General features: G+C 44.0%; 2 protein-coding genes across 3 annotated transcripts; both read right to left on the bottom strand.

Annotated features, from left to right (window-relative positions):
- Positions 1-2143: 2143 nt before the first annotated feature.
- Positions 2144-7412, bottom strand: LOC109614640 (acyl-coenzyme A thioesterase 1-like). Of its 2 annotated transcripts, none has more exons than XM_010894203.4 (5): positions 7341-7412; positions 5009-5529; positions 3430-3632; positions 2719-3105; positions 2144-2585 (listed from the first exon to the last, which is right to left on the bottom strand). In XM_010894203.4, the coding sequence occupies exons 2-5, from the start codon at positions 5466-5468 to the stop codon at positions 2370-2372; spliced, it is 1266 nt and encodes a 421-aa protein (XP_010892505.2). In that variant the 5' UTR covers positions 5469-5529; positions 7341-7412; the 3' UTR covers positions 2144-2369. The 2 variants fall into 2 exon arrangements, with proteins under 2 accessions (XP_010892505.2, XP_019898410.2); XM_020042851.2 differs by lacking the exon at positions 7341-7412 and adding an exon at positions 5688-5751.
- A 1704-nt stretch (positions 7413-9116) lies between these two features.
- On the bottom strand, positions 9117-11787 carry acot20 (acyl-CoA thioesterase 20). The gene is made up of 3 exons (XM_013140290.4): positions 11066-11787; positions 10685-10890; positions 9117-10403 (listed from the first exon to the last, which is right to left on the bottom strand). The coding sequence occupies exons 1-3, from the start codon at positions 11601-11603 to the stop codon at positions 9798-9800; spliced, it is 1350 nt and encodes a 449-aa protein (XP_012995744.2). The 5' UTR covers positions 11604-11787; the 3' UTR covers positions 9117-9797.
- Positions 11788-11992: the final 205 nt, after the last annotated feature.

Below are 11992 nucleotides of genomic sequence, written 5' to 3'. Positions count from 1 at the left end.
GATAGCTTACCGATCAACTTTTCTAGGACCAATGACTTGAAACTAATACCAAAAAGTGTTGCTGCAAAAGACAGGACACAGCTGTAATGGCAGATCTGTGGAAGCTCGGGTCAAATCGTTTAACAGGATCCCTGTCATTTTCTGAGATGCTGTGTGGACTGTCCAATATAAGATGGATGTTTCCCCATTTCATAGGGTCAAATGTCTCCTTGATTCCATCAAATACTATAGAAGGCATCACTTCAGCAGATTATTCCAAACATGACTCATCCCATCAAGCACCTGTATCACATCAGTAGGCCAAATTACATTGGAGCAACAGATCTCAACAATATGCAGCCAGAACTCGTCACCTGTGGCTGAATCCCTCACAAAGACCTACTGTGTGTATCTGTTCCAACTCCGGTCTGACAGCACACCACAACCCTAGGGACAAAAGTTGTTTGTCTCGCCTTTCATCTTTCTCTGAGGTTGTTGTACTTAATGAGGATGTGTTCTAGGTCAATAAGGGTTAGAATGAAGGTTACCATTCTGTCAATCTGTCCTGCGCATTGTGTGTTCTAGACTCAGGGGACAGTTTTGGTACTTTCTGTATAATACTCTTCCTTTTGTTTCTGCGGCACGGCATAATAGTGGCATCATACACATTTCTAATAAATACATACACAAACCATTTCCTGTGCGCAGCTGTCTGTCCATATTGTGCTTCAGCATGGTGTGTTGAGTCACCTGACCTAAACCCCAGTGTCACGAAGAGAGGGGTGCTGAAGGCAGGCGCTGGTTTCAGTGATGTTTATTAAATGCCACACAAAGTAGTAACGCTACAGAGTGCGTAGACAAAAGATGACCACTGAGTGCCGAAGATGTTCAGAGAAAACAATAAACGTTAGGCTGCGCAGCGCTCACAGATCAAGGCGTCTACGCGTAACCCAATAACACGCAGCAATAATCCACAAAGGATGGGAAAACAGAGGGCATTATTTACAACTAATGACCTTAGGAAACGAGGACCAGCCGCTTGTAATGGGGAGACGCGACAAGTCCGGGATGTGATAAGTGGCTGATCGGGGTGCGCTGGGCCGGTGGCAGCCAGTACACTGAGGATGCCAAGCCATGCACAGGGCAGGGAGGTGCCAGGCTGTGAGAACAGGTCCCACTAGAGGACGTCGGGCCCTCATGCCACCCTCACGGAGTCCGTTTCTGACAGTTTGGTCAGAAACATGCACAGCAGTAGCCCGCTGGAGGTCATTTTGGAGGGCTCTGGCAAGTGCTCCTCCAGTTCTTCCTCGCACAAAGGAGTTTGATGCTCCTTTACAGCCCTGTCCAGCTCTCCTCGTGTAATGACCCGTCTCCTGGAATTTTCTCCATGCTCTCGAATACTGTATTGGGAGACACAGCAAATCTTCTTGTGACGGCACGTATGGATGTGCCATCCTGGATGAGCTGGACTGCCTGCGCCACATGAATTGGCTGCGGGTCTCGCCTCATGCTACCAGTAGTTACAAGGACACTAGAAAATTGCAAAAATAGAGAAGATTCAGTCCGAAAGAAAGCAATTGTCTGTGGCCCCTACCTGCATAACCATTCCCTTTTTGGGGGTTGTCTTGATGTTTCCTCTCCAGTGCGCCGGTTGTCTCTTTTATTTGCACCAATACAGGAGACACTTCACAATCGCTTATGTCTCCTAACTGGACAGATTGATGTCCCTGAAGTTTAATTGACTTGGGGTTATACTGTGATTATGTTTTCCCTGCATTTTCTGGAGCAGTGTATATACTATACTTTAGGTTCAGTATAGTTTCGTTGCAGTTTATCTAGCTTCCACTAGAGGGAAGCATGAAGGAAAAAGCTCCTTTGTCTTGAATACGGATTTTGTATGAGGAGAAAACTAATAATTATCTAATTCAATGGCTGTTTCAATGTATATAAGCCACTTTCCTTGACTAGAGCCATTCATTATTTTCTTCTTTACAACAGTTGTCTACAAACCATACTCCACACATTCAAAGGTATTTGTTTTATAATTGTGAAATGAAATGATGTATTAAAAATAAAACATAGAAGTCTCTACCGCACTTGTAATAGCTGTCTTTATTGGGTCAGGTCTGACCAATCACCATAAAAATCACACAAAGTGGATTCATTGAATTGTAGTGATTCACATGATTTTATTTACTAGTTTCTGTAGTGTGTCTCTGTTAGGTAGAGAAATGCAAAGCAAATGATCAGCCATGGACATTCAGGGACTGTTATGAGAGAAAGTTGTCAACATTGTGGGTTCTCATGGGGCCCTCAGAGGTCAAAATGGTCTTGTATGTTAGCAAGATTTGATGGACTAATTTCACACCTGTGAGTTGTGACCCTCTATTTCATAACCTAGATTTCTCTGCGATGTTGTGTCTGCCCTCCAGGTGTTTTCCGAAGAACTCTTGGATCCTCCTCCACAGGTCCAGCTGAGCTTCATGGTGGGGTTTAGCTTCTCCCCCAAACGCCACCACTTTACCCACAGCGGGGTGGATGGCAGACGGGCAATGGGGCATGTAAGGCACCTCCAGGTAATGTCCCGCCCCGGGGTATGTCACCACCTGGGGATGAAAGGAAACGGGCAGTACATCAACACATCAAGTAAAACTGCAGTCAGAAAACACGCAAACATCAGAGTACTTGATTACACTTAGTTCCTCTGAAAAACTGTTCTAGTGAGGTTCACTTCCTCACCTCAACGTTCTCTCTGCCGTGGCGCCTCAGCCGGGCCACCGCCCTCTGCGCATAGAGACAGCTTTTCCAGTTGCCGTCGTCCTCGGAGGCCGCGAAGAGGAACGGCGAACCGGAACGTTCGATTGGAATCTCGGAAGCCTGGTTCACGTCACTCGACGTGGCCTCGCGGACATTCAGGGGGCCGCAGGGTGTGGGGGTTATCTTGTCCCAGACTGGTAACGGAGAAGGGGAGATGACGGTGCCTTTGTAATGCAGGGGAAAGTGGACACTGAAGTTGCAGCCATTGATGGCGACAGTTGCTGAGATGCCAGGTAGATGGGACGCAATGGAGAGGGCCACGTCTCCACTCTTGGATATAGCTAACACACCTATACCTGCACCGTGCACCTGTGAGGACGGGAGAGAAACAGCCGCGAGGACAAGCGCTCCTTTTATCATGACAGTCATTTGTCCATATCTAAATATCAAACTCATAAAGTCAAACTATTTTACATCAGAAGTAACCAAAGTAGGTATATTGTGGAAATATCACTGACCAAGTCTTATGGACAAGAGAAAGACGTTGTCTTTTACCGTTGTCTTTAGTCATTTAGCAGATGCTCTCATCCAGAGAGATCTACAGTTACTGGTATATTGCTGGCATTCAATTTAACATAAGAGTTGTTTCTGGACTGGATACATCCACAGCAGCACATTTCCACAAGAACTAACCTCAGGTCTTCCTCTGAGAAACTTCACGGCCTCCTCAAAGTATTCCAGGTCAAGGTGCTTCACCTTCTTGGGCTGGTCCTCATACCCAAACAGAGCTACGGCCAGGACAACAAAACCTTTGTTGGCCAGGAGACAGGCTCTGACCTCTGATATATTTCTAGACATCATAGGCAGGTCCAAGACTCCTGGGAAGGGGCCTGGGCCTGGGGGAGAAAGACAGTAAGGCATAATTATGTATACTCCCTGTCACCCACGACCTACACCAGGCTTGACTGCATCCACTCAGTAACCATAAAGACCATGCACAGCTTCTACCCCAAAGCGGTAAGACTGTTATACAAGGTAGTCAAGTGAAAGACTATAACTTTCAGTGATTATAAACGACTATAACTGTCAATGGATTTTGAGACAATAAACCTACAGCAACCTTGGAATCGTACCATTGTTACCAGTAGCCACTGATATCGGATGTATTACACTCCCGGCTTCCTGTGGCTCCTGGTTATCCGTTAGAGTAAAACGTCTGTGACAAATGGTTTGTGTTGTTGGCATCAATCATTTCCAGTTTAAGGTCCCAGCTGAATCACAAACGCAAGGACATGGCGACTGAACTAAGCAGGACAGCAGTGGTTTTACACGCTTATCACTCACTGGTGCTGACTGATCTACTATTTAGGTCTGCATTGAGCAGACTCTCTTACCAGAATGACTGGCAATGAATTAATTGCTGCAACTGATTGCTCACAGTGCATATTGATTTCCCTGGCCCTAACACCAGGGCGGCATTGCAATCATATAGTTTTTTACCCCCTAAGGCCTTGCCCCTAGCTCCTCTCCTTCAGGGCGACTCCCACTGAAACCGGATGCAGTTTTTGTATTTCCAAGTGCCGGTCCAATTCACCAAAGCCTTCTCCTCTGCCCCTGATTTAGCTTAAGGGGTAACACGTGAACGGCAGCTTTGCCTAAAGGGTTGATATCAAACACAGTTCAAAGGAAAACATGAGGTATACTGTCTCTGTCACGCCCCTATGTGTTTCATTGGTTGTCTAGTCTCTGCCCCTCACCAGGTGATGAAACTGTCTTGTCTCCGCCCCTCACCAGGCGTCCCCGGTTCCCATTGGCCCTCTGTGTATTGAACCCTGTTCTCTGTTTTGGCAGTTGCCAGATTGTCTTGTCTTGTACAGGCATTTCCAGCATTCCATGTTTGGTATTACCGACTCTGCCTGTCTTTCTTTTCCCCGGTTTCGACCCCTGTCTGTTTTTCAGATTACGAGCCTGCCTACCGCCCCGCCGTGCCATCGACCTTCTGACCACCCAATAACTATTCCTGCCTGTCTTCCACTATGAGCCCATGTGCGTCTCTGTGCTGCCAAACATCTGATCATTGAGCCCTGGCTGGACTACCACCACGAGTCTTTTACCTATTGGCTTAATAAATATTTTGGATCATTCTTCTCTGCCTCTGTGTCCGCATTTGGGTCCCCGAGTTCCTGCCGTTGTGCCAGTCTGTTGTGTACCAAGGCTTTCAGCCAATCACCAGTTTACAATGCCCCTACTTACATTTGATTGCACAACTTACCTGGGGGGGTAAAAAGGGTCCCTTTGATTCTCTCTCCTCTGACCGGGGTCCGCCTCACTCCTCCCCCCAGGAAAGCTCTCTCGGTGGTCACAGTACCAAGAACCGGTCCTTGTCCGTCCGTATCGAACACCTCGATGTCCACCAACATGGGGTCCGTAACGTCTCTCTTTACCAGTTTACTGTGAGGAGTCTGGGCCGTCATGGACCAAAACAAGCCCATGGGTTCAACTCCTGTGTAACTGCCTCCCAAAGAGGGAGAGCGGCACAAATCTACCTGTCCTGTAGCATCTGCAGCGTAGAGTGCGGACGCTTTAAAGATGACACCTTTATCATCCTTGACCATGGACTTCAACTCCACTTTCTGGTGCGGAGAAAGTCCATCTACCTTCACATGCACCTGCTCGTCGAAGAAACAGCGAGGGTTAGGGAGAAGCCGGATTTGGATCGGAGAGAGAGACATTCTAGCAGCGGCAGATGTCAGAGCTTAGTCAACCGTTCCTTCCCAGTGTGTACCCTTGGACCTAAAGTAAAGAGAAAACAATTTCTTGGCACTCGTAGTCATTGTTGTGTTGCAATATAACCTCAAGTCGAAGTTTAAGCTAGTTATCTCTTCATGTCCTGTGTCTGTTTCAGTTCTACGTTTATTCTTGTGGAAACAACATTGCAGAATTAATATTACCTTGATGACGCAGGTGAAGTGAAATTGAGAGCAAAGAAGGACTACATACTCATGAACGTTTGATGTCACCAAGGGACAATTGTTGGTTAATACCAATGCATGTTAATACCTTTGGTGAAGGACTAGTTAATCAATACAAACTCGTAATCTAAACCAATTCAAACAGAACTACATGATTCCATGACGTGTCCGTAACGTGGATACAATTATTAGGCCACATATGGGCTTTATGACCAGGGCAAGGCTTAATACATATTAAGGACACCTAATAAGCAATGATGTATTTATTGCCTGGACTAATGTTTACTCAGTAACTTATTTGTACTGATATACATTATCCAATGTACATCATCTAATCATGAGAGATTCAAACCGACAATATCTATTTCCCAAATTAACTTCATGACATCAAAACCTCTGCCGTGCAGAGTCCATGGCTTTCTGTTGTAGGATAGTGGTTCTACTTACAGATTATAAACATATAAGCAATATACGACATAAAATATAAATATTTTCTCAAGTGTTATTCACTAAAGTCCTAGATGGCATATTTAATTACGGTCCAGTTTTGGGAAAATTGTGATAGCGTTCCCATCTCTTGAGGCCTTATTGTCCAGAAGACACAGGGGGCTTATTGATCTCCCAGCAACTAATTGTCCAGTAGAGGGTACCAGGGCTGTGAACCTCTTGCAAATGTTTAAACTACAGAGAGGCAAGGCAGGAAAAGCATAATATGGCATGGCGCCAGGATTGTTTCTGGTGCCGTGATGTGAAGGAAACTTTTAATGGCACAAACCGAGCACGAACAGACAAGACTATTTTGGGTGGATTTGGAGCATGTTGGGGGAGGAGGGTTTATTTCCAGACCGCAAGTTGGGGGCATTACTTAATATGGGTGTTCCTGATTATTAAGTTACGCCCATTGACCTTTGCCATTGGTCTGGTGATTTGGAGGTGTTCACCTGGCCATACAACATGATAGGATGAAACCTAAGTCTACAGAATCTGGGCAAAGCTGAATGCACAGTACATAAAGAAACAATTTAGTTTTGTCAGTGTTGGAATGTAATGTTTTCAGCATTTGATGGAATGATTAAATTAAATGTTTAATTGCCTTACTGGCAAATCATTTTACTGTGTATTTCTTTTAGGTAATGCCATTACCTTTAAGCTTTTGGACTACATTTACTACTGTAATTTATGCCATTGAATCTACTTTTAGGATAAGAGTTAAATTAGACGTCAGATAATCAATCCCAAGACATGTTAGACTTTTATATTCCTCACAACAATGTTTTAAGTCCGTAACCACGTAATTACTCTAGAATTATAAAATGGTCTTGTTCCAGGCCCAGATAAATTCTTATTTCTGTAAACAGATGTTGACCTGACCTCTACATGGGGCAAAGTGAAACTTGCCACCTGTCTGCAACAGGCTATAGAAATTCAACACTTCCAGTTACCAATTTCAACATTCTACAACATCCATTTGTCTCGGCAAAGTTGGCACAAGCATAATCAGACTAGAGCGCTTTTTCAACATGTAGCCGAAGCAGATACACTTTCGTTTTCTATATCTATGGGTAAAACTTATATCTGGACAAAATAAATCGAACGAAACACACCGACTCTGACATAAAGCTTGAACGTTACCTTCTTCCTCTATTAATGCACTCAACGTAATGACGTCATACCACACATGACCGCTAGCGTGGAACCGTGTGTCAACCCGGGATGTCCCCAAACTGACCAATGGCGAACATCAGTAGGCGCAACTTAATATTCAGGCACCCATATTAACTGACCAATGGCGAACATCAGTGGGCGTACCTTAATATTCAGTGGGGGTAACTTAATATTCAGGAACCCCCATACGGAGTATCGGCAAATATACCTAATTGTGTTGAGGGGCTGAGTGACCTCTGAATGACCTATGAAACATTCTGTAATATCTAAAAAATGAGAGCAGAACAAATGAAAATGTTAACGGCACAAACGGAGCACAAACGATTAAGCATATTTTGCAGAGATTTTGCGTGTAGGTGGGGGGCCAACTTCATGCAGGCCATTGACCTCTCACGTTCCCAGACACTACTTCTTAAGGTCGTTCGGATTATCATGTAAATCCTACATTTTTGTCACCGTAGACTGTCTTTCTCGTGCCAAATGCCGTGTTTTTAGAAACTTACTCAAAGGGATATTCATTCAATTACATAAGAAAGAAAACACCATGTGTGCCATTATTAAATTTCCAAAAGATTTAGAATTATATCTGTGCAAATGTTTCTCTGGCTGTTACACGTTTATAATAATAACTTGAGCTCGTTTCGAGTTATTATTATAAACGATACAAACCTTAGCTCGGAGCGTCTATGGCAAAGCCGCTTCGAGCAGTGGCGGCTCCTGATTGGCTGTGACAGTTGGTGCGGTGCAATATAATGACGGATTTTGTGTATCTACAGACGTCGATTCCTTTCAGCGATCGGTTATTCTTCAAATAAATAAAACGTATTACTAGTGTATATCACTCTGTCAACATGCAAGGCAAGAATGAAAAATACTGGCAGTGGCAAGCATGGAGAAAACGTCCGGGCGCCGTGTCTGCAGTTTGATCATTCTTTCGTCGGTCACAGTCCTACTTGGATAAATATCGTCTGCATTCAGTCAAATCGCAAATAGAATTGGACTGACTCCGGACTAATAAAACTGTACAGGTTTTTATTTGGATCTTCGCCAAAGCGCTTAGCCGTTTTGAGTTGTAGCCTACTGCTCTGAATACGCTTGAGGTGGAAATGATTATCTGTGGGTCGTAGTTGGCCAGTTTTCTGGTGTTTAGGGGTGTTGATTAAATTCGACACTATGCGATCGTCGTCGTTAAACACGTGACTACAGTTTGCATTGAATGTGCATGATATCAATCCTGCAAATGAGCCAAGGGCAACCTTTGCTAAATGGACCGGCACCAAAGATGGCAGTCAAAAATTTATCCACCTTTGATGGGGATTCCCCACAGGGAAAGCGGCTAGGGCAAAGCCTTAGAGGCGGTCTATTTTGAGAATGGAGTCCAGCCTGGGATATGGCCACAGTCACCCTCCACACATTCTGGTTCTTAAACAGCATTTACAACAGGATTTAGCTTGAGGTGTGATGCCCCAAGGAGCAAACATTATGTTAAGGTTGTGGGGTCATTTTATTAACAGTGGTTTAATAACGCAGTAGGTTCATTATACAAATAGTTTTAGGTCACACATGAAATCAAATGTTTTGTGAATATATTAACAACCACATATTAGATGTCCTGATATTAATATAAGTGGAGCTAATATGGCATTAAGTTGATTTATAGTGGTTAACATGATAATTAAGGCATAAAGATTATTGCAACTCCATGAGGTCAACCATTCACTTACAACAGTCCACAAGTGTTAATTAGTTTTTCATGTCTTACAGTATTATTAAAGGAACGTCAACATCCTGATTGTTTTTTTTACATTTGCAAAATATTAACCTTAGCTTTACAGAAAGGTACAAGTTCTAACTATTCATCAAGGTCTTACTGAATCGATCAGAATTTTTACAGAAGAGTGAGAACAAAACAAATCCAACAATGGAAGTAGAAATACCATTCTAAAGTCTGATACAACATGTTTATTTAGAATGTTTTGCAGAACTTTCTAGCATGCACCCACATTTTTATGTGTGTAATGCATTGTAGTCAATGACAAGCTTATCTTGGATTATAGTCGATGACAAGTACTGTATTGTAGTCAATGACAAGCTTATCTTGGATTATAGTCGATGACAAGTACCGTATTGTAGTCAATGACAAGCTTATATTGGATTGCAGTCAATGACAAGTATTGCAGTGTGATCACTATCTTTCTTCTCAAAAAAAAAAAAAACAGGAAGTGAAAATGGGACTGTGTAACAGATTCAAGATGAATCACAGTAGCACACTCACAGGATCATTTTTCATACGTCTACAGTTGGAAATACAGATCTACCCATCTGTGCATTTCCTGCCCTATTGTCTTCATTTGCAGACTACGATGACACCTGACAGGTTCCCGCTACAGTAATAAACCTGACACGTGACCATTTCTCTTAGTATTACAGAGTGGCTTCTTGGGCATTGTTGTTACCACCCAGGTGTTTTCTAAAGAACTCTTGGATCCTCCTCCACAGGTCCAGCTGAGCTTCATGGTGGGGTTTAGCTTCTCCCCCAAACACCACCACTGCACCCACCGCAGGGTGGAAGCCAGACGGGCAATGGGGCATGTAAGGCACCTCCAGGAAATGCCCCGCACCGGGGTATGTCACCACCTCGAAATTCTCTTTCCCGTGACGGCTCAGCCGGGCTGTGGCCTGCTGGGTGAAGAAAACACTATTCCAGTTCTGGTCATCCTCGGAGACAGCGAAAAGGAAAGTCGAATCGGAACGTTCTATTGGTATCACGGAACTGCGGTTCCCCTCCGCCTCTGGGTCTGGTAAGGCATCGCGGATGTTTAAGACTCCAGACGATGTGGTGGTTATGTTCTCTAAGACAGGTGTGAGGGGAGGGATGACAAGGCCTTTGTAGTGCAGCGGTGTAATGATATTGGCATTGCAACTGTTGATGCAGACTGTGGCAGAAATGCCGGAGAGAAATGAAGACATTGACAGAGCTAGGTCCCCACTCCTGGAGATGGACAAGATTCCTATTCCTGGACCTTGAACCTAGAGGAAAAAAGTAGTAGTTTGTACACAGAATTTTAATCATTACGTTTTTGGTTGACTTAAGTCAGTCCAATGCAGATTAAACTCTAAAGTAAACTAAGCAGTTTTTAAACAGTGTGTTCAAATAAAGAACATTGTAGTGTTGAATGAGTCAGTTCTGTCTGTGGAGGTTCGTTTGAGCTGTGTGTAATTTCACCAGCGGCCACTAGATGGCAGTCTTTACACAACAAACAATAGCAGAACTAAAAAGGACCTTGAGGATTTCTTTTTCCACGATTTACCTGTGGCTGTCTCCTCAGAAATGTGATTGCCTCTTCAAAGTACTCCAGATCAAAAAATTCGGGAGTGGTCTTGGGGAGGTCCTCATAGCCAAAATAGGCCAGAGCCAGAACCACAAAGCCTTTGTTAGCCAGCAAACTGGCCCGGATCTCTGATATTCCCCCACCTAGAACATACACATCTAGTACTGCAGGGAATGGACCCTGCCCTGAGGATGAGCATGAGGGAGAAGAAAAGAGAAGGGCAGAGAGAGGGACATTTTGTTGCACACTCAGTCCTGAAACAAGGGCCCCTTAAAGACAAATGTATGCCTACAGATTTCCATTCACTTAAATAGTTATAATTACCCACTTGACCTGTCACCAGTTTATCGGCCTACTAACCAGGGGGAAGAAAAAGGACTCCTCGAATTCTTCCTTCTTTCAAGCTCAAGGGTATTCTTCTCAACCCCTCCGTCATAAACCGTCTCTCATTGGTCTCTGTTGCGAAGACTTCACCGGTGTCCACATTAAGTGCCTCTATAACAACCATTAAAGGATCTAATACTTCTCTCTTTGCCAGTTTACTGTGAGGAGTCTGGGCCGTCATGGACCAAAACAAGCCCATGGGTTCAACTCCTGTGTAACTGCCTCCCAAAGAGGGAGAGCGGCACAAATCTACCTGTCCTGTAGCATCTGCAGCGTAGAGTGCGGACGCTTTAAAGATGACACCTTTATCATCCTTGACCATGGACTTCAACTCCACTTTCTGGTGCGAAGAAAGTCCATCTACCTTCACTTGCACCTGCTCGTCGAAGAAACAGCGAGGGTTAGGGAGAAGCCGGACGTGAACCTGTTTCGACAATGACCGTATTGTTGTAGTACGAAGCCGCAACAACAACGTTTTTGAGAAAACTTCACAGTAAATCCTTGTGCGCAACATGGCTCTTTTTTTCCCAACCAAAATGGCAGGATAGCCTACTGCCACCTACTGTCCGGAGTTCTCGATTCTCTCCACTTTTCACTTTCAGATTGCACGCTTGTATGTATATGTAGAACCTTGGCCTAAGTAGCTGGTCATTATCTGAAAATACAGCTGCCAAGTTCACATCACAGCTACATTTAAGCTACTGACCCGCCCACTTCGTGGTTTTATCCAACAAATTACTAAAATGGACCTTCTGGGTTCAGTAGCATCCTACATCGAGCAAATTTTGCTTTAAAAAAAACAGTCCAAAATAGTAATTAACTATTTTGACAATGGAATAAACTATTTTATTGCATTTTTTTCGGAACATATTTTAAATTAGAGTGTCATATCTAGCTAGGCTG

The sequence above is a fragment of the Esox lucius genome, chromosome 23, assembly GCF_011004845.1.
Source record: "Esox lucius isolate fEsoLuc1 chromosome 23, fEsoLuc1.pri, whole genome shotgun sequence".
In the NCBI taxonomy this organism is placed as follows: domain Eukaryota; kingdom Metazoa; phylum Chordata; class Actinopteri; order Esociformes; family Esocidae; genus Esox; species Esox lucius.
This window is presented reverse-complemented; position numbering and strand designations above follow the sequence as displayed.

Coding starts and splice junctions, on each gene's coding strand:
- acot20 (XM_013140290.4), bottom strand. CDS start 11,603: ATGTTGCGCACAAGGATTTACTGTGAAGTTTTCTCAAAAACGTTGTTG. Junction 10,891..11,065: donor AGTCCTTTTTCTTCCCCCTG/GTTAGTAGGCCG, acceptor GCTCATCCTCAG/GGCAGGGTCCATTCCCTGCA. Junction 10,404..10,684: donor TTCTGAGGAGACAGCCACAG/GTAAATCGTGGA, acceptor TTTTTCCTCTAG/GTTCAAGGTCCAGGAATAGG.
- LOC109614640 (XM_010894203.4), bottom strand. CDS start 5,468: ATGTCTCTCTCTCCGATCCAAATCCGGCTTCTCCCTAACCCTCGCTGT. Junction 3,633..5,008: donor GACCCTTTTTACCCCCCCAG/GTAAGTTGTGCA, acceptor TTTCTCCCCCAG/GCCCAGGCCCCTTCCCAGGA. Junction 2,586..2,718: donor ACGGCAGAGAGAACGTTGAG/GTGAGGAAGTGA, acceptor TTTCATCCCCAG/GTGGTGACATACCCCGGGGC.